At 33.6% G+C, this 27,743-nt stretch overlaps 1 protein-coding gene across 6 annotated transcripts in view; it reads right to left on the bottom strand.

Annotated features, from left to right (window-relative positions):
- The window catches only part of ZNF280D (zinc finger protein 280D), a 102,461-nt gene that overhangs the window by 54,338 nt on the left and 20,380 nt on the right, over positions 1-27,743 (bottom strand). For 3 of the 6 annotated variants that reach the window (XM_023228632.1, XM_023228638.1, XM_023228637.2), the window contains exons 2-12: positions 25,928-25,971; positions 25,747-25,815; positions 22,785-22,931; positions 19,828-19,893; positions 19,588-19,727; positions 12,271-12,388; positions 8,906-9,076; positions 8,647-8,756; positions 5,344-5,567; positions 1,767-1,924; positions 688-788 (exon numbers count right to left, since the gene is read on the bottom strand). In XM_023228632.1, coding sequence (XP_023084400.1) covers positions 688-788; positions 1,767-1,924; positions 5,344-5,567; positions 8,647-8,756; positions 8,906-9,076; positions 12,271-12,388; positions 19,588-19,727; positions 19,828-19,893; positions 22,785-22,931; positions 25,747-25,774 — 1,263 coding nt within the window. In that variant the 5' untranslated portion in view covers positions 25,775-25,815; positions 25,928-25,971. Of the gene's footprint in view, positions 1-687; positions 789-1,766; positions 1,925-5,343; positions 5,568-8,646; positions 8,757-8,905; positions 9,077-12,270; positions 12,389-19,587; positions 19,728-19,827; positions 19,894-22,784; positions 22,932-25,746; positions 25,816-25,927; positions 25,972-26,241; positions 26,346-27,743 lie in introns of all 6 variants that reach the window. The other 3 variants (XM_023228633.1, XM_023228634.1, XM_023228635.1) reach the window with 3 other exon arrangements.

The following is a 27,743-nucleotide window of genomic DNA, read 5'->3' as shown; positions in this document are numbered from 1 at the left end:
ATGGATAATTTGTCAGGAGAACATTATATACTACTAATCTAGCTCTGATGCCTTTGCAACCAAGAATCTCACTCAGGCAACACCAAAAGACCATCTTTGAGACATTAAAGGTAGCTTTCAAAGTTAAGGGATACATCTCAAAACACAACTAGATCTCCTTCTCTTTATCAGATCTTTTTATCTGTCTCCTTCTGTCTTGACTTGAAGTTTCAAGCTTTGGCACCTCTTGACCTATAAAATGTTTTTCTGCTACATGAAACAGCATTCTCCTTTGGATTGTTAATGGCCTCCAGGTTTATGGCAATGGCAATTTATCTTTTCCTTGCTTTCTTATTCCTTCAAATTCTTCTTCTTTGGAAAAATACTTCTGCCAAAGCATTTGGTAGGGTTCTTTGTATCTAGCAGCACTTTGTATTTCCCTTGTATGCCTCCATTCTTCCCTATATAGCACTGTAAGCCCATATGTTTGTTTTTCTACATACAACAGGGCTCATCCTTGTCCAGTATAGAGATAAGCAAACCAAAGCCTGTGGACCAAACCCAGCTTGCTGCCTACCCCTCATATAATGCATAAGTTATGCCAAGTTATGCGTAAGTTTGCTGATCGCTGGTCTAATAGGCTTAAATTTTATAACCGAAACAACAAACAAACCAAACATGTAAGAAAACAATAAAATGTATATGTACCTGGCAGACATATGGCATTTCACCAGGTTTATGATTGTCCTTCATATGTTGCAAAAGAACATGTTCTGTTTCAAATGACAATTCACAGATTTTACAAATAGCTAAATGTGGGAGAAAAACAGTATTACAATATTTAAGATATTAATATAAAAACTCTTTTTATACATCTATACCAACAACAGTAACAGTAGCAGTAGGGACAGTTGTGAACAGTTAAATAGCTTGTTAACTATGTGCAAAGAATAGTTCTAAGCACTCACATCACCTCACCTACATTAACTCAACTCCTATTAACAACCCTATAAAGAAGGTATTTCTATTATCTGCATTAGTCAAATATTAAGTAACTTGGCTAAAATCTTGTAGCTATATTAAGAAGCAGATCTGGGATTTAAAACCAAGCTATCTTGCTCCAACATCTGTAATTTTCTTTTTTTTTTTTTGCAGACAGTGTCTTGCTCTGTCACTCAGGCTGGAGTGCAATGGCGCAATCTCGGCTCACTGCAACCTCCGTTTTCCAGGTTCAAGTGATTCTCCTGCCTCAGCTTCCCAAGTAGCTGGGATTACAGGCATGCACCACTATGGCTAGTTAATTTTTGTATTTTTCGTAGAGACGGGGTTTTTGCCATGTTGGCTAGGCTGGTCTCGAACTCCTGGCCTCAAGTGATCTGCCCACATTGGCCTCCCAGAGTGCTGGGATTACAGGCATGAGCCACTGCACCCAGCCTGTGATTTTTAACTACAACTGTAGTTCCCTTTCCTATTAAAGTTTAAATGAAGAGCACTTATTTCATATTTTAAAACTATGATACTAGGCTCCTAATTTAGTCCCCAGCATATAATGCATAGGTTATGCCAAGGCAATTACCATACTGAATCATTTGTAAGAGGCACTTTAATATTAGTAACTAATTTTATTTAAAAGTTTATCACAGTTAAAACTTGGCCTTTCAATTTTGCCCTCAAATTCCAAAGTCTACTTCTTATTCTCATTTTTCCAACAGACTTCTTAAGGTTTTCTCACAATTTGTATTATTGAAATCAATAATATGGAATATTTAAATGTTTTGGTAACTTACTAGAAAATTCATGGGGGGTATGTGTACTTTCAATGTGGCACTGCAACTGAAATGGTGTGGGAAACTGACGGTAGCAGTGCTGGCAGGTGGTATGGTTTTCCCAGCTCTCACTGCTCTGCTTCTCAAGTTCCAAATGGTGTTTCATGTGGTTCATAAACCTATAAATGGTTGTCAACAGGTGTAAAACTTGAGATTTAAAAACAAAAAGGATATCTCACAAACAATAATCTGAACCTAAATCTTAAAAATATAGATGTTATTACTCAAACTCTCAAAAGTCTTAAAGTTGTCTAGGAAAGTATGCACTTTTAAATAATCACTTTCTTTAAGTGGCTAAGTAAACATCTTTTTAATCTTTGCTTTAAAATAATTCATTCATGTAATTAATCTGAAAGATCACCAATTTGATATAACTGTTAATCATTTCAGATTATTTTTAAAATTTTTTTAGATAAAAGAGCAGGCTCCTGATCCATATTTGAAATCCTATTTACATTTTAAAATAAAATACTAAAAGAAAGGAAACTCTATCACCAAAGGCAGCTACAGAGTCAGGAGGAAATCTTTTAAGGCCTTGAAAATATGCAACAGATTCCAGCTGCTTAAATGACAAATTACTGGTATTTTTACTTGTATCTTGGTTTCTAAATACATGTAACAGCAGTTTTAATGCCTACAATTACAAGAACCTTTTGTTTTATTTAATGATACTGGTTTACTGTTAGCACAGACTGTTCATCTTAACTTGCAGACAGTGCCCTTTGTAGGCAACATACATTTTTCAGTTTTACATACCGCTACTTCAGCTTCCTTAAAAGGCTTCTTACGAGCAAGAACTAGGACCTTCAATGGCAGAAGGTGCAATACAAATGGTAATATATTTAAAAGAGCTTCATAAAGCTTTTTGCTGAATTTGAGAGTAAAGTTATTCAATAAAAACAGTAATTTTTAGACTAGGTTAACTGTTAACAATTATTCACTTTGAATCCCTAAAAGAAATCATCTTGAAACTAAGTGATAATGTCATCAATCTGGATAGCAATCATCATGAAGGTTATAATATATATCCCTTTTCACAAATTTACAGCACTACTTCTCTTTAGAATGGGCTATGGTACACCTTGAAATATCTTTTCCTCCTTTGGTTTTAAAAACAGCTTTACAAATGCTTACAGAAAATCCTGGTATTGGTTAAATGTTTACATATAGAGTAAATATAATGAGCCATTAAACTTTCAGCTCACAGCTTTCGGCGCTTAAAGTCTAGTAACATAAAATGTTCCCTTAACCAATTCGCTTTGTCCCAATTATATGAGTTCCCATCAGGAGCTCATACTTCTCAAACCAACAGAAATGAGGGAAACAGCAAAACCTCTTTCAAGGACGTTCACAGAACAAGATAAATCTAAATATTTTTAGTGACTCTCAATATAGGAAAGAAACACCATACCACAATATGTTGACATGGCAGAGAATAGAAATGAAATGTTGACCTATCAATTTCTCATCATTCTCTATAAATATCAAGTTGCCTTCTCAGTGTTTACTGTTAAAGTAAAATATTATATAACACATTTAACTTCTTTGTTGATGAGGTGTTTACCATTAAGGTTACATTTAATAAAAGATCGGTATTTTTTAATATACTCAATTCCTGGATATTATCAGATATAATCTTCTCAAAATCTGTAAATATTATGAAAATCTAGACATATGTAGCTAGTCTTCATGAACAATAACCAAAAAAATGAATTTTTCATTTTCTTTTTGAGACTGTCCTGGGCTGTTGCCCAGGCTGGAGTGCAGAGGCACGATTACAGCTCACTGCAGCCTCAACCTCCCAGACTCAAGCGATCCTCCCACCTCAGTGCCCCCCAAGTAGCTGGGACTACAGGTGCATGTCACCATGCACAGCAAACTTTTGTATTTTTTGTAGAGATGAGGTTTCACTGTGTTCCCCAGGCTGGTCTCGAACTCCTTTGCTAAAGCGATCGTCCTGCCTCAGCCTCCCAAAGTGCTGGGATTACAGGCATGAACTACCATGCCCAGCCTCATTTTCATGTTTGATATTAAATGGGCTAATCTTAAAGGAAAGGTCAAAAAAATACTGCTGAAATAACTTATAACCTCATATTTCAGTACAAGAAATTAAGTCAGTGAACCACATTCCTCTGCATTTTACCATATTTGCTAACATGATTTCCTGATGTTGGCATGACATCAGAAATAGGTGGTAGAGTTCTACTGCAACACTGTTTCAGTGTTTTATCTCAAAATACACTTTCCCTTTTGTGAAACTACTGCAACCATTAGCTATTGATGGTCCTTAAAACTTGATAAAAGGAGGTAAATAAGAAAACTCATATAAAATAAGTGAAAAAACTTTGAAAATTATAAAGCACTATCATAAAGAAACCACTAATAACTGTTATAGGTGTATATCACAGTGTATTTCAGGATTTTAATACATGCTTCTTTTTGGACCCAAGGACTCACAGGAAAACAAATAAATGCTGAACTCAGAAGTAACTACAGGTGCTTTGAAATGCTAACTACAGATGACAGTTAACAAGAACACAAAAGGCATACATATATGTATATGCTTGCACACACATGCACAAACATATTGCAGATCACTTTCAAATGCACCAAAAAAATCAGATAGTTCTAAGAAGGATGAAGAGATACATAATAAAGCAAATATAGTAAAATGTTACTGGTGGAATCAAGGTGGTTAAGTGTACAAGGGTCCAATGTGAAATTTTCAAAACTTTGCTTAATATTTGAAAATTTTTATAGTAAAGTGTTAGAAAAACCCTTAACTAATATAAACATCAGATATTTAATGTTAACTGTTAACAATTATTCACTATGAATATCAGGCTACATAATCAACAAATAATATCATTCAATTTCTTATTACTTTTCTCTTTTTACTAATTTATACAGAATAGTTTCAAAGATTACAACTGAACGATTAAGAAGTGCAAATTTCCAATATTTAAAGCATTTATATATTCCACTGGGAATTAAATCTCTAATTTCTAAAGGTGTTAAATTTTAAAATCAAAACAGACATGTTTCCTATAACTGATACATCTCCAAAACAGATAACTTTTCCTGCAAGATGAATGTTCTAAAAACTGTAAATATAAATTGAAAAATTTGAGCATTACATAGATTAGTATGGAGGAGCTCAACGTGAACAAACATCAAGTGGTCCTTCTTGTAATGTGAAGAAATATAAAATTAAAAGGCAACCAGAAAATAAAAAATGTTTAATAAAAATTCAAAGAGCACTACTAAAACAGAAAAAAGAAGTTCATTTTTTCTTAAGTTAAAATAAACTGTCCTTTTTAAGCTATGTGAAAGAAATACAACTAACTGGATCCAAGAGTCAAACTCCACAACACAAGAAAGAACAGAAGCTTTTCAACAAGAGAATCTGCCTCTATTCTCAGTAGAAAGTGTTAAAATCGCTTACCTAGAATGGCATAGAAAACACAAGATAAAAGTGTAACATTTTTATTTGCAGCATTTCAATTTTCAATAGAAATAAAAACAAGTATTTACATACCTAATGTTATTTTTTAGAATTTTCAAGCAACTGAAGCATTTAAAGGTTGTATGAGTCTTCTGTTCTTCCTGGACATCTCCTTCATGTTTTCCATAATAAAAGTCATTAACTAACATGATCAATTTTCCTTTCTCTGAATCAATAGTTGTGTTTTTATTTACTGTACTTGAAAATTCTGTTTTAGCCAGTCCCAAAAAATTATTTATCATGTCTGGACAACAATACTGAAAGAGAAAACAGATATATAAGCCTTACCTATTCTTTAAAAAAAAACATACACCAAAAGGTGATTGTGTGTTTACACCTAAGGCCAGATCATTAAAACTATGCTTGTAACATATCTAGAAAAATAGTCACCAAAAATTTGTGGTGCATATACATAGTCTAAATATTCAAATAATAAACACCTCTTATCTTAATATAAGAATTCAAAAAGATTTGAGAAACCCTAAAACCAAGACATGGCTGTAGCTCTAACAGTTTTACCCTTGCAATTTGCTTTTTTAGATGTAAATATTTAATAATAATTTGTTCCTTAACCAAAAATCATTCATCTCACGTCCACGTCAAGATGTACAGAAATGTTTATATGCCTTGATGTATATATTTAATTATCAAGTGATATACAAAATTTCATAAAGCCTGATTGGGGAAAAATTATAATATACAAAAATTATATAATATAGAATAGTCTCCCTAATTAGAAATTTCATAAAGCCTGGTTGGGGAAAAATTATACAAAAATTACATAATATAGAATAGTCTCACTAATTAGAAATGTGGATAATCTTCTCTCCCAAATGTAAAATTATCAAATTACATTGTAAAGTTAGTCTATGAACATTAAAGATTACCCTAAAATACCTAAAAATTATGATACCCATAATAGATGATAAATTACTTGCTGTTTTCTATTTTTTTTTAACAGAAAAGTAGGATAGGATCAGATTTTTAAAATGAACGTATAAACTTTGTTCACAGAGTACCTTTTAAACATTTCTTATCTCTGTAAAAGAGCTGAATAATAAACCTAACAAACCGTTGATAACCAAAAATGGACAACAACGTGTAGTGAATTAGGGTGAAGGATTTAGTCATTGAGAACAGCAAAGTGCCCTTTGCTTATCCAGAAAACAAATAAGCACCTTAAGAGAGGAGAACCAAAGTTAGATTTAAGGTTTTACAGGAGGATAGAGTAAGCTACGGAGGGGCATAGCTGAGCTATGGTACAATATCAACTGGTCATCTTTTATTCAGCCCTAGTACCTTTTAGTTTTATTAATAGATCTTCACTGCAACTCCTCATTTATCCCTTATTTTTGTGGGTTAAACATTCTGCAAATATTAAATATGTACTTTAATGCTGTATACTATAGTTTGACAAATACCAGACACCATCTATGTATCATTCTTATCTTTACTCCTCCCAGTACACAGACCATGTTCTGTTGCTTTGTTAGTGCCCTAAAAATTTAGGTGCGTTTTTTAGACCAAAGGAGGTGATATCCTATTTTTATAGTTAAATAGGCCTTCTCATGTGAATATCCAACATCAGTCTTCTCCTCCTGAGAGTCATCTAAAAACCACACCAGCAAATTCCACAAATTGGTTTATCATTGAAACTAAGGGTCAGATAAAATCCACAGACTCCATAATATATGAAAGCACTATTCAAAGCAGCCAACATCAGGCAGATGGCATTTAGCTAGAAGTAAACCAGAGAGGTAAAGGGGACCCGGTGGTAACAGATCTTAAAGACTCAGTAAAAATATACATCTTAAAGACGAAACACATATTCTGAATCACAAGGGTATATCCTTTGTTTGCAAAAACAGGTGCAGGAGCTGAGGCGAGATTATTATATTAATATGAAAATTCTATGAAGTTCTGGTTGTTTCTACTATAAGTAATTACAACCATGAAGTAACACATAAAAGCCACATTTTGGAGAATGTTGCCATTCTATCCAGGTGCAGAGGTATATATAACATGCTACAATTTCTGTACAAAATAGAAAATAAGAACATTCAGGTTTACTTGTACATCTAGAAAGAAAACCAGAGAGGATTCAAAACAAACTAATAAAAAATTATTTTCTTTGAGTCATACTAGGAACCAGGTAAAAAAGACACAGAGGTAAGATTCTTCACATGTGTATCTTTGTAGGCTTTTTAGTTTTGAATCATTTGACTGTATTGCTACCTACTTAAAAAATTAAAGAGATAAAGAACATAGTCTTTTTGTTCTTCATTTATAATGCAAAACATAAAAAACATCAGAAATCTCATCCAAACATTACACAGAAGAGGAAAATTGAAAGTACCTCTACAGGATAATTCTCCTATAAGACCAAAGCATAATGTGCAGTTATCCAGGGCTATACTCTGAGAGTAAGGACAGACCAAATATGGTTGTGTACATGAATAAGAAGACTGTATTTATAATCTTTTAAGTTCCCTTTTTTCTACTTTTTTTGTAAAATGCTGAATTTCAATAAAATGTGTCAATCTCGGAAACAGCAAAAATTTTTCCTAAGTTACTTCTCTGCCGGTGCACCCCTCTCCTTCTTTCTTTTCCTTATATAATCTACAATGCCTTTTTTCTGATCTCTCTTCTCCCTTCCTGTCATTTATATTGGGCACTCAAGGGGGAGTACAGACCATCTCTACACAAACACAGGATACTATAATTTCTACTAAAATACTTTAAGTGTTACCTAAATCTCATACTTCAGTAGTACTTTGGACATTTCTTAAAACCTAAATTCAAGGGCTTCCTATACCAATAAAAAGCTCAAATTAATTTATACAATTATATGAACTATATTCTGGACTGACTTAAAACAATTATTTCATATGAAATGCTCCAACATTTGGAGTTTATACCTGAATATTAAAAATTAAAAAACTCAGATTTTCATTGTGACATGTACATGTTAACATGGACACAAAAATAAGGTAACAGAATTTTTAACTTATATGCAAAAGTATACATGTAATAAAATGCCTGTTTTACAAGAAGTTTGAAGAGTATGACCAGGTAAATAAAATAATCTGATTAATACGTTATTTTTATTTAAAATTAAAATACAATAAGCATATATTATAATATATACAAATTTAAGTTTTAAAATTTGAGGATTTAGAAGGAATTTGAGAATCTATATAATCATTACGAATGTAAATTGTTACTTAAATGGATATACCAATAAGATTATTTCTGGACAAACCATTAATTACTATAATCATCAGTATTTTTAGAAACGTGCAAACTTTTTACAAATTAAATTTTGAAAGAGTTTACCTTCATGTGATTTTTCAAAGGATCCAAAAGATTGAAATGAATGTTGCACTTTGGACAGGCTCTTGGAAAAGGTGTTCCATTTTTAGATTGATTTGATGAGGTATTTGCACCTAAAATAAATTCAGAACTTTTACGACTCAAATTTAATCATTTTTTAACCTTAAATAACCACTAATAATACTTTTTAAATTTATAGCCACTTCTAAAATGTATATATAACTACTGTAACTTCTTTTTACATACCAGATTTCATATTTACCTTTTGCTAGCATAGCCTGGGAAGACGTCACTGCAGGAGATTTAACTGAAGGTAATATAGTTGAGGAATTTGCTCCAGAAACACTTTCACTGGGCTTAGGCTTCTTTGGATTAGCATTATTTACTTCAGAAGTAGAAGGACGTTTTGATAAAAATGAACTTTCATTCATAACTACAATAATTTAAACAGTGAGAAATATATTTTTAAAAATTAGAATATTATTTACATATGAGTAAAAATACTTTGGAGCTAAATTAAAGGTAATATAATTGAATTATCATATCATGACAATAATGATAAAACTTGACATGATCCCAACTCAAGGGTGTAAAGAAATTGCACATATATTTTCATGGACTACATACATTTAAATAATTTAAAAAAGGATCCCTCTATAAAACAAAATTCTAAATACGACTTCAAATAAAAAAATATAAATAGCTATCATAAAGGGAGCCAGACCAATACTCCAAGCCAAAAAAAAAGTATACTATGAATAAGTTCTGACAAATGAATTATCTTTAGACGCTCAAGTGCATTGAGTACATTAGAGTTTGTTAAAAAAAAACAACAACTACCTGTTTCAAAAATTTAGAGATGCTCTTAAGATGCCTTTTTTTATTTAACAACTTAAAATGTCTAATGGAAATTTAGTTCTTTCCTACCTAACAAACTGAAGAGTGGTAAGAGTGGTCTACTCATGGCTTTGAGTGGTATTACTCATTTATTGCTATGTACAAAGTGGAAATAAGTAATCTTGAATGATAATACTTCATTCATTTATATGAAAGGACACATAATGGAAGTAGTAAGTATAATGATTTTCACACTACGTTCCCCAGAAATTAATGGGTTCGTTTTAGAGAATATATTGAGCATGTCTAACAGAGAAACTCTTTTTTGTTTTATTTATTTAAATTTTGTTTATATAAGGATCTCATTCCTAAAAACACTTTCCCATTTGAAAACCAATTTGTTAAGGCTAAACGATTTTAGGTTTATTTAATGCATTCGTGAGAGAAATGAGGATATCCAGGCTGTAATACGGCTCAGAAAAGTCTTATTTTGAAAATAACACACAACTGTACTTTGTAAAAGAGATCCTAAAACTGTACATCATATTTTAGTCCTCCCAACTATACATTAAAAGTAGAAATGGTAAGGTAACTATATTAGAAACATTCCACGTTTTTAAGTCAGACAAGATAAGTTCAAATCCACACCTTGTCACTCTCTAGTTATGTATTTTTAGCTTAATTTCTCTAAGCCTCAGTTTCCTTTTTTATAAAATAAGTTATAATACCCTATTTTACAGAGCTGCTTTAAGGACCAAATAAGATAATGTACTTAAAGCACCCAACAAAACATTTGGTACACAGAAAGCACTCAGTAATAAATTACAGCTATTATCATTACTAACAAAATATTTTATATTTAACTTACCTTAAAGGGGAAAAATATAATAGATTCACTTGTCAGCTTTTTAATAAGGGCAAACATTACAGCAAAATAAGAGTACTATACTATTTGGCTTATCTGTTTCATCCTTTTCAGATAACATAAAAATGATTTTTTTCCATCTTCAAAATACTCGATTACTGATAGATATACTGTAGGTACATGGGAAAGATTCTGTATAATCACATTCACATTCTTGTGAGACGTTTAACTGAAAAACCAACGAATGCTGGAATTCTGAATTAAGCATCTGATTATACAGCAGGCTAGACAGTAGAAACAGGCTGCTTTAAGAATTTTTAAAACAAGAAATCTCAAGATTAAATAAAATCACTCTGTATTTGTTTTAAATTTTGATGCTTTAACTTATTTCTCTGTTGTGTTAGGCTTGTGCTGCTCCCTACCCGCAACAGCTCTCTCTCTGCTGGTAAAAATCCTATTCGCATTCAAGATTTAGCTCAAATCCAGTCTTCTCCAAACCCCCATAATCTCCCTAGATGGTAGTCTGTTAATCATGTTACTGAACATGTGGCACATACTATTCATAATTATCATTCAGAATAACTGTGCTGTCAAGTCTTTTAAAGCTTATAATGTATTCTCACATTTCACTTGGATTTGGGCATTAAAAAATCCCTAAGTAGAGCAAGAATTAAAATTACATGTCCAAATGAATGGTTCCAGATGTGAAGAATGAATGCATTCTACAAGAAAAATTAAAATCTCCCTTTTAACAATTTGTGAAAACCAAAGTGGTTAGGTAACTTAACAGAGACTACAAAAATCTTAAGAATAGAGGATCAAATCATCCTACTTACTGCTCAGGCTAAAGTCCCACTCGCTGAAGTAGAACACTTACAGGAAGAATAGGAGTTACTATTTCTCTTTATTACCAAGAAGTTTCAAGAATTTAGACTTTTTCTATGAATAAAGTCTATATGCTTTATGAAACCAGACTTAAGACAACTTTTTTTCTCCCTGTTTCTTTTGGTTCTTACCTATTTCACAAACCAGAATGTTACTAAATATGTGACACCCAGAGAGGTGAATATCAAATCAAGGATTATCAAAATGGAAATAGAGTTTAAGTTTATAATACATTTAGTATTACCATTAAAAAGAAACTGGGAAAGGGTTTGGTAAATTCTCCACACTGATTTGTTAGTAAATCTAAAAATTCCAAAAAATCACGTATACGTCTGTTTAGTCAAACACTTGAATAGATACCAATTGCGAATATACAAAGAGTAACCGCCTTGATTACAGGGAATTTTCAATTAGATAAAATTCTTTTATAGTACACTAATTTATTTTAGATTAATGAAGAACTTTGTTATAGTATACAATCAAAGAACTTTCAATGTTCCTCAACAGGGAAAGTTCATTAATCCTTCAATGTACATTTAATGAGTACTTACTATGTGCAAATCACTATTTATTTATTGTTGGCAGTTTATAACAGCACTTTATAATCATATTGAACTACCACGCTGAAATAATTAGAACAGAAAGACACTAATTAAGAATCAACTATAATCATATATTTTTCATACTAGTGTCCATAGAAACTAATTAATACTTTTTTAAACAGAGTATTTAGGCTACCTGAGAAGTTCTCTGACTCACAGATCATTTTAGTGTATCTCAGCTATGGTTAGCTCCAAGTGAGAATGAGTTCACAGTTGGTTGGCTTACTTAATAGGAAGAAATAAAATATTCTGTCATTAAATAGGATTTTACAGAAAATTACCCAAGAATGGTATTCAAGAACTACTAGTGATGTTCCACCTTACAATATATGAAAAACTTCACACAAGGGTAGGGGCTTCAAAACAGAAAGTCAATCTCATATGCATATTTATCAAGTTTCTTTTTATAATCTTTATGAAAAAAACACTAAAACCAACCTGCCATAGAAAGTGTTGGTCCCCCTTGGTAATGTGATAATCCTGTATCCTGGGTCAAGTCAAATAGTAACTCTGATGACTTATTAGAGACAATTCGTGATGAGTTTGTTATATAACCCTGTTAAACAGTTCAAAGGAAAAATAATACATTTATTCAACAGTTATAATTATTTCAATATAATTATATATTATATATTATGTAATTTTACATAATTATGTAAGAATTTTATTTCATAGACATTTACAAAGTAAACTTAATTGTATGCCCAATATTCTAAGGAAATCCTTTGATGACTCAATTATTAATAAGTTAAAAACACAAAGATAATTGCTACTTTGCCAAAATTATCATCTACTGAAACTGAAAGCAAGCTATTACTTAGAGCTGGTTTACTGTTGACTAGAAAACTAAAATGGGGGGCATATTCTTAGTCCAACTTCTTCAAGGTAAAAGAAACATAAATCAACTTATATATCAATAAGATTGATACACTTTAGATGACTTCTAAAGATGTAGTATCCTCATTAAAGGGCAAATAATAGAACTTAGCAAAATCTTTGGGCATAACCAAGGAGAAAAATAAAAACCATATTTACATGACCAAAGAAATTAAAAGCTTCTATGCCTCTAAAAACCTCACAACTGAGATATCAGGGCAAACAAACAGAATCAATCTGCAGTATTATGCATCAGTGTTAAGGATGAATATATCACATAATATGAATTTTGAAATCATCTTTATTGGAGAAATGTATAAGCTATGCATCAGAAGGAGAAAAAATGGGCCCCACACCCTTTCCATCATCCCACAGAAAGCCATGCTAGGCCAGGAATCTTCCGTCTCATCAGGCAAATATGAAAGCAAACCGGTCAGTAGAGTGAACAAATAAGAATGCCAGGCAGACAGGGTTTAGAACAGACGTTGTTTATAGGAATAACTGGGGCCAGCTGTCCTGCCCCTGGAGGCCTCGGGACTCAAAGGAAGTTTTAGCCCTTCCATCAGGAGAAAGGGTGGTCCAAACTAAAAGGAAGATCTTACGAAGAGAGGAGTGAAAAGTATGAGATGAATGATAATGTGGTCAAGTATAAAGCAGTATAAAGTTATAACATATATGAGCATACATATATAGCGTACATAATTATGAAAAATATGGTCAATATAATTTAGGGACATACACTCCAATATTATTATACATTAAATATAATGATACATATACACACACACACACACACACACAAAATATACTCCAATACTATTAATACATTTAAAAGATACTCATTGTGGACAGTAAGCTCTCAGAGTGACTTTTGGACCATTCTACATGTCATAATATATAACAAGCAAAAGTTTCAAGATTAACAATGATTAAAAATTAAAGGAAAAAAGACTATCACTTTAGGAAAAATATGGGCAAAGGCCATAAACTGAGAGAATTCAGACGTCAAATACTAATGAACAACACATACGAAATACCTTTTTTCCAAATCGCTAGCCAAAGAAATGCAAATAAAAACAATAGCAATATTTAACTAATGAATTGGCATGTTACCATAGTATCTACTACAAAATAATTAGCCACTACTCTTAAAAGTGTCAAGGTCATGGAAGACAAAGAAAGAATGAATAACTAGAAAATATAAGGAGATTAAAAAGAAATAACTGCAAGGTGGGATCCTGAACAGGATACTGGGCAGGAAAAAAAACATTAATGGGAAAACTGATGAAATTCCAGTAAGGTCTATAGTTGGGTTAATGTTAATTACGCAGTTGTGATAAGATGTTAACATAAAGAGAAACTGGGTAAGAGGTATACGGGAACTGTTTGTACTATTTTTTCTGTGTCTAATATTAGTTTGAATTAAAAAGTAATAATATTCATTATTGGCAAAGTAGAGCTTATATTTTACATTAATTTTTCTGCATAAAAGCTTTGGCAGTAGCTATTAAAGGCTTTAAAAGGTTCACTTCCTTTTTGTGTGTGTGTGTGAAACGGAGTTTCACTTCTGTTGCCCAGGCTGGAGTGCAATGGACTGATCTCTGCTCGCTGCAACCTCTGCCTCCTGGGTTCAAGTGATTCTCCTGTCTCAGCCTCCTGAGTAGCTGAGACTACAGGAGCATGCCACCACACCTGGCTAATTTTCGTATTTTTAGTAGAGACGGGGTTTCATCATATTGGTCAGGCTGGTCTTGAACTTCTGACCTCAGTGATCCACCTGCCTTGGCCTCCCAAAGTGCTGAGATTACAGGTGTGAGCCACTGTGCCCAGCCAGTTCACCCCCTTTTAACTAATTATTCCATTTTTAAGAATTTATGGTAATGAAATAAAAATGTTTAAGGGAAAATTAGTTATAACAGCAAAGCAATTATAACCCGTATGTCTAACAATGGAGAAATGATTAAACTGATAAACTATTGTGCAAAAATTAACTTTTTTGTGTGTGTGACAGATTCTCACTAAGTCGCCAGGCTGGAGTGCAGTGGCATGATCTCGGCTCACTGCAACCTCCACCTCCTGGGTTCAAGCAATTCTCCTGCCTCAGTCTCCCGAGTAGCTGGGACTACAGGCAGACACCACCATGCCCACCTAATTTTTGTATTTTTAGTAGAGACAGGGTTTCACCATGTTGGCCAGGATGGTCTCCATCTCTTGACCTTGTGATCTGCCAACCTCAGCCTCCCACAGTGCTGGGATTACAGGTGTGAGGCACCGCACCCGGCCAAATTAACATTTTCTTAGGAAATGTTCCAAGTAGAATGTTCAGTGAAAAAACAGAAATATATATTTGCATATAAATAGGGTCCTGATATACTCTTCTCACTTTTCTAAACTCTGTCCCCAAATACATATTATTTCATAAGAGAAACATAAAGGTTTTATTATAAATTAAGGAATATTTAAGTTTGAAGAATTTTGCTTTGTTACTAACTTTTCTATTGACACGGGTTTGTTAAGAAGTTATGGAAACAAGCTATTGATGTCACTCAAACTAATCCTAGAATTTGAGGCCTAATAGGCAGATGTAGGCATTTGGGCCTCAACATGTGGTATTTTTTTTTAATCAAGAATGCCCTATGATTTAACAGTAATAAAACATATACTTCAAAGTAAACATTTTCTCCAAATATTTGTGAAAAAATGGAAAAGTTACTTCTGAGTTTCAAGTTATTCACCTTTCAAACTGAAATAATAATCACAATTGTTTTAAATGCACTTGCTCTTCATGGTACATGTATCATATTAAGCAGCTATCACAACAATACTAATAAAGACCTAATATTCTTCCCCATTTTATAAATAGGTAAACTAAGGTTAGGTGTGGTCTAATAAGGCTCCCAGTACAGCCCCACATGTTGCTGATGGAGCTGGAAATAGAATTCAGGTCTGAATGATTACAAAGCCCAAGCACTTGAGCTATATTACATTGACTTTCTAAGTGATAATAACAAATCCCATCCCTGCCAACCTGAAAGCGATGTTCAGATACGACATTCCACGAAAAAGTAAACACACACACAAAATATGACATAAAAAACTACTAATTACAATTTATTAAAATAACTTCCAAAATTCAGAGAAAAGTCCCTTAAACAGGATTCTCAATTCATTCCAGAATACTCCTCTGTCGTTCTTAACTTTAACTGCACAGTAGAATCACACTTGAAGAGTTTTTAAGAAGCTATCATTTCTGGGTTCCACCCAGACCAACTGGCAAAACCTCTCATTTTTAAAAAGAATCCAAGTATAGGAACCATCAACTGAGGTGCTTTCATTTAAAAACTATGCCCAAAACATTGAGTCAGAAAAGAATCTAATTCCTAACTCCTTTAACACCAAATGTACAAACTCTTGCTTTTATTTTTTTTTCCCCTCCCTCGGTCAAATGTTGGAAAGATTTTTACCTAACAAACTATTAAACAATGTTTTCTTTTTCTATTTTTTTTTCCTCAAATGCCAAATAGCTTATAATAAGCATGAAAGAAACTACTGAGTTAATTTAATTTGATTCCAACTAACAGCAAAGAATTTTTACATTCTGGGTAGCTTTCCAGCTACCTTCAGGAACACCTTTTTTTTTTTTTTTTTGAAATGGAGTCTCACTCTGTCACCCAGGCTAGAGTGCAGTGGCATGATCTCAGCTCACTGCAACCTCTGCTTCCCAGGTTCAAGTGATTCTCCTGCCTCAGTCTCCCAAGTAGCTGGGATTACAGGCACCCACCACCACACCCAGCTATCTTTTGTATTTTTAGTAGAGACACAGAGTTTTGCCCTGTTGTCCAGGCTGGTCTTGAACACCCGACCTCAGGTGATCCACCCACCTTGGCCTCTCAAAGTGCTGGGACTATAGGCATGAGCCACTGCGCCCAGCCACCTGTTACATTTTTTAAAACATTAGAAATAGCCCGTGGAACCTTGGATGATTCAAGACAGAGACTCAGCAGTCTCCCTTATCATTCTTATTATTTAAAGAATATATATTTTTAGGAAAATTCACTACTATTTTTCTGAGACAGTGGTGCCCTAACTCTTTGGCTTCAGAACCGTTTTATGCACTTTAAAATTGTTGAACCCAAAAAGATTTTATTTACACTGGTTACATCTATCAATATTTTCCATATTAGAAATTAAAACAGAGAATATTTTATAACATTTATTTATTCATTTTAAAATAACAAACTCATTACAGATTAACATAAATAACATTTTAATGAAAAATGACTTGCAAACACAAAAAAATGACTTGCAAACACACAAAAAAATGTGAAAAGTGGCATTGTTTCACATCTTTGCAAAGCTCTTAAATATCTAGCTTAATCAAAAATTGTTTTAGCTTCTTATCTGCTTCTGCCTTCAATCTACTAGGACATGTTGTTTTGGTTGAAGAATATTATTAAAATCTGCCTCATAGGAATATATAACTGGAAAAGGGAGTGTTTTAACAGGGTTTAATTAACTGTGGATATACTACTTTGATACTATACCAAAACTGAACAGTTGGTACTTTCTTAAAGGTTTGTTGCAGTGTGAAATCTGAAACCGTATCCCAGAACACCTGTTCCATTAAAATCATTGGTCTATCTTAGCTTTTAAATGGATGTTTCACCCATGCATACTTTTGTAATATATATGCTAGTTATGTGGAAAACACTGGTTTCACTGAATTATACAGGTCTTTCAAATGGTGACATAGTTCATTACACATTTTTTAAATCATTATTTATGAACACAACCACCCATCAGAAAACTCTTGAAGTATTCAAAAGTTGCCAAGATCACGGTGGCAAATGAGTTTTCCAAAATTCTAATTTTTGCTTGAAAGTTCAAATTTTACCATTGGCAAGAAATATTACCATCAATTGTTTTGGCCGAAGTGAGAGGTTTGAGGAAATGTTTGCCAAACAATCAAGATTGAGTAAGTGTGTGGCAGATAGACTCTAAACTGGCCTCTGTGTAAATGTCATTACCCATAAACCCCGGGTCCTGGTATTCATGTTCTGTATAATTCCCTCCCTTTGAGTGTGTGCAGGACCTCTGACTTGCTTTTAACCAATAGAATACAACAAAGGTGACAGGATATATATGATTTTTGTGTACGTGATTAAGTTACCTAAGACTGTAAGGGCATCTTGCTAAGGACTCACTCTCACCTGCTAGCTTTAAGGAAGCAAGCAGTCTTATTGGGAAAACCTACCTGCCAAGGAGCCAGCCAAAAGCCAACAAGATACTGAGATTCTCAGTCCAACAATCCTTAAGGAACTGAATGCTACCAAAAACCATATGAACTTGGAAGCAAATACTTCCCCAATAGAATTTCAGATGAAACTGCAACTTCAGGGACCACATCTTGAATACAGCCTTGTGAGATCCTTAAGCAGAAAACCCACCTAAGCCATGACCTGATTCCTGACCCACAGAAATTGTGAGACCATGAGATAAAGAGTATATGTTGTTTTAAGCTGTGTAAGCTTGTGGTAATATTGATACACAGAAATAAATATCTAATACACCATGGTATGTCAGTCATTCTTTCATGTAAAAATGGTGCTCTATTAACAACAACAACAACAACAAAAATCAGGTAGTTTACCTCACAATTCAATCACACAAGTGCTTTTCCTCAACTATCATACTTCAGACACAGAGGTACTTTATGCATACTACCCATGTCATCACACAGAATAGTTTTTAAAACACATATTCAAGTGTAGAGAGTTAACAAAACTAATAACATTTTAATACTTCATCAGGGAAATTGGGTATAACTGAGTAATACTCAGTTGAGTAATATAGTTTACTGTGAGTGCATGGCAGGTGACTAATACAGAAACTACACTTTGGTGGCACTACCTTGATTCACACTAAGGCACCAGCAGCTTACCCACCATTACTTCAGCATCACCAGTGCAAATAACAACACAGTGGAAAAGGAAAACAGTCTTTGATTATAATGACAACACTGTTGACTCTCAAATCTTTGAAAGGGTCTTGGGGAACCCCAGGGGATTGCAAAATACAGTCTGAGAACTGTTCGACTAAGGCAATTCTTTCATGACTAAAAAAGTGTACATTTATATACAACATATATGTATGTATGTGTGCATATACACATAAACTATGGGTTAGGCTGGAATGAAATCCCAGATCCATCAACTGCCAACTTTGGGATTTTGAATAAATCTTTCAACCTCTATGAGCCTCAGTTTCCTCAACTAAAAAATGAGGATAATTATAGTGTCTACTTCACGGGGATGTTTAAGAACTAAATGAAATGAATTTACCTATGGCATTTAGCACAAAGCCTTACATATATTAACAGCTCAATTAATGTTAACTATTACCATTTTCTATTACTTTTCGTAACAAAAAAAGTGGGAATATGTTGTAATAGGAAAAAACTTTTTTTTTTTTTAACTAATTGAACTATAAAGGAATGTTTTCAGAGTAAAAAGCTATGATGGTCTCTTGACTGTTTTCCCAATTTAGAATACCTGGCCCAGTTTGCAATCTTAAATATTTGTCATTATGCAATATTTATTACTGATTATAACTTTATTCACATTTTGATAGCACAGTTTTCATTACTGTACCTATTTAGGCATACTGCCTGTTATTGACAGGTTGGGTAGTTAGCTCCTTCAGTTATTATTTGGGGTACTGCTAGAGCTACCAAAAATACAGTGACATTTTCTGATGCTAACTATGCTTCTACTGGATGACTACTTATGATAGTCCAGAATTTTAACTGGGTATTGTTGATATTGATAAATAACATCCAATGGATCCCTGAGCTGGCTGTATAGTTTTAGAAACACTTACAGGTTTAGAAAAAGGCTGAACAATAACAGAACTATCTGAAGATCTAGACTCAGGACGAAAATTTATTGGTGAGGCAGGCACTGGATTTGATGTTGGATTCGTGTAGTGTTGACTTGTAGGCTTGAATGCAGCAGTGATACCTGTATTTTAAAGTAACACAATATATTGAAATTATTTGTACATAATCAATTTTGTCAAAATACTTCACTTTAAAATTAAAATAGTACAATAATACTGTACCTCGACTGAGTGCACCATTCTTTAGTCCCCTTGAATATGAGCTGGGGTTAACTCTGTTCAAAATATCTATAAAAGATTATATTTATTTATTTTAAAATTCATTGTTTGAATGAAATACATATTAAGATAATAGAAATCATCAATTGAAAACATTTAAACTGATTTATGGAAAGAGTATATAACTAATCACTGATTTAAGAATATAGTTCATTTTAAACACATACATCTTTATCTACTAAAGAAACTAAAGAAACAAGATAACTAGGGTTTGTTTTATAGACTAAGAACAATCTTTCTCATTGTAACTCAAAATTCAAAAGCCAGAAGTAAGGGAGTGACAAATCTGACTACATGTGACTCAAAACATTGTGCTTGCAAAGAAACATCACATAGTTAATAAAAATTTTCCAAAAATATATTTATATACAACCTATAATTCAAATGTTTATCTTTCTTTGCATGATGACAGGGCTGTACATGCAGTCAGGTTCCTATGATTCAAAATCAAATCCTTGCCCAACCTCTACACTGCATTCACTCCTCTAAGAGGCTTGAAGTTTCATTACAGAAAATCTCACTGGATTATCTACTATTAGTTTTGAGTTAAAAAAGAAAAACTATCAGAGATTGCAGACTAAAGTGAACCAACAGTTTATCGTAGCATTTTATTAGTTAAGAGGTTTCAAAACCACCACTACACCAGAAGTCAAGCTGAGCCTGCCATGACTTTGAGGATCAATTTAAAGTTCCTCATTCTTGCATGCATGTAAATTCTGTAACTTCTAGCTTATCAAATTGTGGTTTGGAAGCATGAGGATTTGCCTAAAATTGCTGGTTAGAAAAAGGTAAAAAGCACTAAAAAAAAAAAAAAAAAAAAAAACCCACCAAATCTCATAAAAATTTCTTTTATCTTCCTCACAGTAGAAAGGAACCAGATCCCATTAAGTAATTCTATAAAATAATGGTTCACACAGAAATATGGTTGTCTTCTGATAAGGTCAATGCAGTGCTCTGTAATTAAACACTACAGAAATCTTATTACAGAAAGTTCTACTCAAAGAACTTGAAACTGTTTTCACTCAGAAATTCAGGATTAAATATTTACTCAAACCATGAAAGAACTATTGCTGTCGTACTTTTTAGTGGGTGTAGTCTATGGATCACAAGTTTTTGACCTCCTTTCTTGCAGTTTTATACAAACATTTAACTCATGTTCCATATGTTAACATATTTTATGGCTTACACATAAAATAACAATAAAACCATTTAAATTATTCACCTTAACATTGTAGAAAAGAAATTCTATTGGGGTCAATCCCCTTCTTGATGGAATTATTTTAAAACTAATGTACAATGTTCTACTTGAATACCATGAAGAGTCATCTACAATCAGTATAAATTCAACTTGAATCTTAATTGTCATGTTTTCGGTAAGAGTTTGAATAATTTTGCAATATAATATTTCAATATAAAACAATAATCAAGAGAATATTATGTTCCACTATTACCAACAATGCCATCATGCCTAATTCATTTTATAATCCAAGTGGCACTCCGCTTAGCATTCCATGAGAGATGACCAACGTGTCACAGGAAATGGTACTGAAAATCTAATTGGTGTAATTACTCTCTCTCTAATAAAACTGAATAAAGGTGCCAATCCGAGTTTAGAGGTAAGCGAAGCAAGAACTAGGCTTTCAGAAAATTTTAGTCTCTTAATCACACTTTGAAGCACTACCATGGTAAGTACACACACACACACTAGTAAACTGGGTACATAACATTCTTTGGTAAATTCTCCTGGCTTCAAACAAACAAGTAAATGAAATGCAAAAGGATCTATTTTCTCTTTCTCCCTGAAATTTGTACGTTATTTCTCTACACTGTCATACATTTTTGAGTGGACATTTTAACAAATGTCACAGTATCTGCACATTAATATTATAACAATATCAAGACCAATTCTCTAATTCAAAGCTAATAAGCCACAAAGGTACCAAGTTGTTCTGCCCAAAAGCCTTAAGGATTTAAATGTACTAAACGCTACATCATCCAAGTAGAGTGGCTATAGACAGCGCCATTATCTTTCATGAATATAAAAAGGAGTTACTGGAAGATGGATATAGTCAGAAGCTGCAGCTTCTATTGGTACACAGGCCAGAGACTGTGCAATCATTCATCACCTATATGTGGCCATGTATAGATGACACTGCAGTGAGGACTGGATGTGAGAAGTCCCATTTGAGACTAACAAAAACTCACTTAGTATATTCTGAAACTTTAAGCAAAGCATTCCAAATGTTTTATTTTCTCTTCTCCTGGGTTTGAAAAAAAAGAAAAAGAATAAACAGATAAATATGCTACTTAAGGCCAGGTTCAGTGACTCACACCTATAATCTTAGCACTCTGGGAGGATGAGGCAGGTGGATCACTTGAGCTCAGGAGTTCGAGAGCAGCCTGGTCAGCATGGTGAGACCCTGTCTCTACAAAAAATACAAAAATTAGCCAGGCATGGTAACACATGCCGTAGTCCCAGCTACTTGGGAAGCTGAAGTGGGAGGATCGCCTGAGCCAAGGAGGTTGAGGCTACAGTGAGCCATGATTGTGCCACTGCACTCTAGTCTAGCGATAGAGACCCTGTCTTTAAGCAATTAATTAATTAATTAACTCCATTAAAAATTACGATTTCTAATCTCAGAAGACCTCCAGGGTCACCAGCTAATCTCAGTCCATTTCTCTTTTCTGACATCTGATATTTAACCTCTTACCTCCTTCCTCAAGTCCCCAAACACATCACCATCCTGATTCTCAAGTTCTTACTGGCCTCCCACCCAGTCTCTCATACCTAACTCTTTAGAGTGGAACATGAACACCAAGTACCTATTAAACAGTTCACAAGTTTTTCTATTAGAAATAATACCTTATAAAGCTTGGTTTCATTAAAAGTAAATGCTTACTTGAAATTGCTGGTTTTGAACTTGATATCTCCCCAACAAAGATTGGCTCATCATCATCGTCATCCTCAACTTCTTTTACTTTCTTCTGCCATGGTTCCAGCTCCTCTTCTTCACATTCCATAAACAGTTCTGCCATTTTTGAATTACCTAATTTTCAAAAGGAGAGAAGTAAACCTCATTTTTGAAAATAAAAATGAAAACATTTCTGTAATACATAGCATTAAATTTAAGATGTACTTTAATAACCCTAATAGCAATTTCTGAATTGATATTCGTAGTCAGTATGTGGTAACAACAGTGAGAAATGCAGAGCTTACTCTCTAAAATATTAAATAGTAAAATTTAGATAAACAGACCATTGATGACAGTAGTTATTTACAGTAGACAGAAAATCTGGAACAGTCAAATTCCGTGAAAGTGAGTTTCAGTCATATACATAGAATATGATGATCTCTACAAAAAGGATTATACCCATTGTCTTTTTAAAAACATATTCACAAAAGGCAGATAAACTAAGAATAAGAGGCAACAGGTGGGAGATAAACGGGATAAACTAAGGCAGATTCAAGAATGCCAGGCAGGATGGGAGAGGTGGCTCACACCTGTAATCCCAGCACTTTGGGAAGCCAAGGCAGACAGACTGCTTGAGGTCAGGAGTTCGAGACCAGCCTGGCCAACATGGTGAAACCTCCATCTCTACTAAAAACAGAAAAATGAGCCAGGTGTGGTGGCCTGAGTCTGTAATCCCAGCTACTCGGGAGGCTGAGTCAGGAGAATCGCTTGAACCTAGGAGGTGGAGGTTGCAGTGAGCTGAGATCATGCCACTGCATTCCAGCCAGGGTGACAGAGTGAGAGTATGTCTTAAAATAATAATAATAATAATAATAATAATAATAATGCCAGGAATAGAACACAGCAGGGAAGAAACGCTAGAATAGAATATGGAAAATGAATTAGGCTTATTCAATTAAGGGCAAAGTAGATATTTCTCACAGGAAGAAAGTCACAAATCATTTTCTAGTCAAATGTTATAGTGTAGTCCACCTATCAAAAAAAGGCCTTCCCATTTTCCTAAATGCCATCAATATCATGAACCTTTTTTCTCTAAACTGTACTATTTTACTACTTATACAGAGTTCTTCAAATCTAATAATTAAAAATACTAATTTTCATTGGCAAGTCATAAGTTAGTATTTGTGTTTTTTAAATACTTGAAACACCAGCCTTATTGTGTGTTTCAGAGCTATTACTTACACCACTTCTTCTACCTAGAATATCCTTCCTTCTCAGCTCTAGTCTATATCACTCCAGTCTGCAGCAAAGACAGCAGAGATTTGATATCAAATTGAGTAATTCAAATCTGTATTCCACTGTTTATAATCATATGACTCTAGAGAAGTTACTTGAACCTATTTTCCTCATCTATAATAGAAGTATGATATCTACCTAATAGAAGTATCACACAGATTCAAGAAAATGCCACATAAAGCACCTAACATCAAGTGAATATTCAACAAAAGATTAACTCCCTGGCCCTCCTAACTCTTGGTTCAATTATAACTCCTCTTATAAACCATTAGATTTTACTTTCCTTCAAAATCTGAACTACATTGATAATCAATATCATGCAGTTCAAGATTTAACATATATGATCTCAAACTGCTATTTTTTTCATGTGTGTTAATTTTATATGTCCAAGGTCATATAGGAATACATTCCCCCCTACACATTAGAGGGGCAGTAGGCACATAACATATAATAATATATGGACTAGGTGAAGTCAGAAAATGCATAATTTTAAATAATTAGGGAGACTCGTTGTATAGGAATAACAAAAGTATCATTTACATCCAGTTGTTACATGTATAGGCTGAACTACGTTTTCTCAAAATTCATATGTTTAAGTGCTAACCCTCACCACCATAGAATGTGACTATATTTGGAGACTGGGTCCTCAGAAGTAATTAAATTAAAATAAGGTTAGTAGGGTGGGCCCTAATCTAGTATGACTGGTGTCCTTAATAGAAGAGGAGATTAGGACACAGACACAAGCAGGAAAGGAGATCACATGAAGGTATAAGAAGATGATGGAGGACGCACACAGTGGCTCACACCTATAATCACAACACTTTGGGAGGCCGAGGCAGGCGGATCACCTGAGGTCAGGAGTTCAATACCAGCATGGCCAACACGGTGAAACCCAGTCTCTACTAAAATTACAAAAAAACTTAGCCAGGATTGGTGGCGAGCACCTGTAGTCCCAGCTACTCAGGAGGCTGAGGCAGGAGAAAAATCACTTGAGCCCAGGAGGAGGAGATTGCAATAAGCCAAGATCACGCCAGTGTATTTTAGCCTGGGTGACAGAGTGAGAATCCGTCTCAAAAAAAAAAGGAGAAGATGGCCATCTACAAGTCAAGAAGAGAGGCCTCAAACCCCTCCCACATGGCCCTCAGAAGAAATCAATCCTATCAACACCTTAATCTTGGACTTCTAGACTCAAGAATTATCAGAAAAATTTCCATTGTGTAAGCCACCCAGTCTGTGGTACTTTGTTATGGCAGCCCTAGCAAACTCATATAATATACAAAGGTCTTCCTTGTTCTTTTTAACAGGGCACTGCCATTGTTAATATACCCAGGATATATTTTTGAGAAAAAAATATTTTAAGGCATAATAGCTTTGTAATTTTTTTTAGAAATAATTGACTTTTTCTCTATGTACAGAAGAAACATGTAAGATTATATGTACCAAATTGGTAAAAGTAGTTTCTTCTGATAATGGGGGAAAACACCTCTATTTTAGTCACTTTTTTATTTATATTACTTGTTTTTATGTGAACATTTGTTACTTTAACAATTTTAAGCATTTTTTTTTAAATGTCTCCCAACTTTCATCCTTTCTCCTGAAGTAAAGTGATACGAAAGTCACATATACTAGCATTAGTCGTAGCAGCAACACTTACTTTTTGGTTGAAAAGGGTTGTCGCCCATCAAGCTGCAGAGATGACTTTCTGTAAATTGTCACCTAAGTACTGACACATGATATCAGTCAATTTTATGAGTCACTTTAAGTAATACCAAATATTGAAACAAGAAACTTGGGATTTACAAATTATTGGATATAACTTTAATCTCTAAACTCACCATGTGACTCCAGACAAGGCAGCAAGTTATTTCTGTTTTCCTTCCTATAAAATAAAGATACCAACTATTAGGGTGGACTTCATTAAATTAGACGTATACATATTTAATCTTTTCTCCTATACAGAGATCAATTATGTTTGATATATTTGATAAACACATATAGTTCATTTTACATAACTGGTTCATTCCTGAATAAACCCAAATTTAATAAATAAATGATTATTATACTCGGCACTTAATACTTGAAGAAATGTGATGATTCATAAATTACGAATAATTTTTTAAAGTATTATTTAGTAAAAATGAGTAATCACCTTACAATGTGTTGTTATTGGAAATCGAACTTTTCAAATGCTGAGTGACATTAATCTTTAACTGTTATCTTTTCTTTGTATTTCAGAAATACATGTAATTATTTCTGTAAGAAAACACAATTTTAAATAAATTTTAGTTTATATCTTTCTGGCTTTTTATCAACTGAAAAGGAACAGAAAATTCACTGGAAATATTTCATCATAGATTAATTCATTCAAAAAATAACTACTCATGGCCTTCTGTATGCAAGGTAATGTGCTAAGGTCAGGGGAAAACAAAAATGAGTAAGTCACATTCCTAGACTTCAGAAGTTTACAATCTAGTATGTCAATAATTTATTTGGCTTTAAAAATGCTGTTAGAATACACATTTTTTTGGAAAAAAAATATTTGAATTGCTTTATTCAAATTGAGAATCTGTTTTTTGAATTTCCATGCACACGCAATAGCATAAATTTTACAAAACAAACAAGCTTTTATAAAACTGAGTTATAAAGCAAAAAATGTCAAAAATTAATGGAAATCTAAAACACTGGAATACACAACTAATTCAACCTTCACTTTCCTCTTTATCCTTAGGCTGACAAAAGCAAGCTTTCCTACTTTTCAGTTTCCAAATTATGTAAACTGAAATAGCACAAAGGAAAAAATTATTACTTTAATTCCAGAAGTTATTGTTATTAATTCAGTTATTCAGAGTTACTATCACAAGAGACTCTAGTGATTCTTGTGTTTAACTTAATATCCCCTAGTTCTAAAGTTGTACTATTAAAAATCTCTTTAACTCAATTTTTGAATAGCTGTAGCTTGTTCCACTATCAACAGTATAATGCTTATTTCAGATAAATACATGATAATTCTTGCTTCACATTAAGGACTTACCAATACCAGGAACAGAATATTTTTAAGATTCACAATTACATATCCTATGGACTCATATATAATGTTTTTAAGTGACCACATAAGTATCTACTGGCTTCAGAATTTTGTTGGTAAAGCACAGAATTCTATGAAACATTAAATCTGCTGCCAGAGAAGTGGTATATCCAACAATGATATGCAACGGGAACGTCAAAGGCATCAGCTCAGAGTTGGCTCTGTAAGATGGCCAGAAAAGGTCAGGCGTGGCAGCTCACGCCTGTAATCCCAACACTTTGGGAGGCCGAGGCGGGCGCATCACCTGAGGCAGGAGTTCAAGACCAGCCTGGCCAACACAGAGTCACACCCCGTCTCTATGAAAAAATACAAAAATTAGCTGGGCATGGTGGCACATGCCTGTAGTCCCAGCTACTTGGGAAGCTGAGGCAGGAGAATCACTTGAACCCAGGAGGCAGAGGTTGCAGTGAGCTGAGACTGCACCACTGTACTCCAGCCTGATAGAGAGAGCAAGACTATGACTCTCAAAAAAATAAAATAAAATAAAATAAAATACCCAGGGGGGAAAAAAAAGAGGACTCTCAACTTCAACTACTAACTCAGGTACAGATTACATGCCCATATTT

Source organism: Piliocolobus tephrosceles, chromosome 6 (genome assembly GCF_002776525.5).
Source record: "Piliocolobus tephrosceles isolate RC106 chromosome 6, ASM277652v3, whole genome shotgun sequence".
In the NCBI taxonomy this organism is placed as follows: Eukaryota; Metazoa; Chordata; class Mammalia; order Primates; family Cercopithecidae; genus Piliocolobus; species Piliocolobus tephrosceles.
This window is presented reverse-complemented; position numbering and strand designations above follow the sequence as displayed.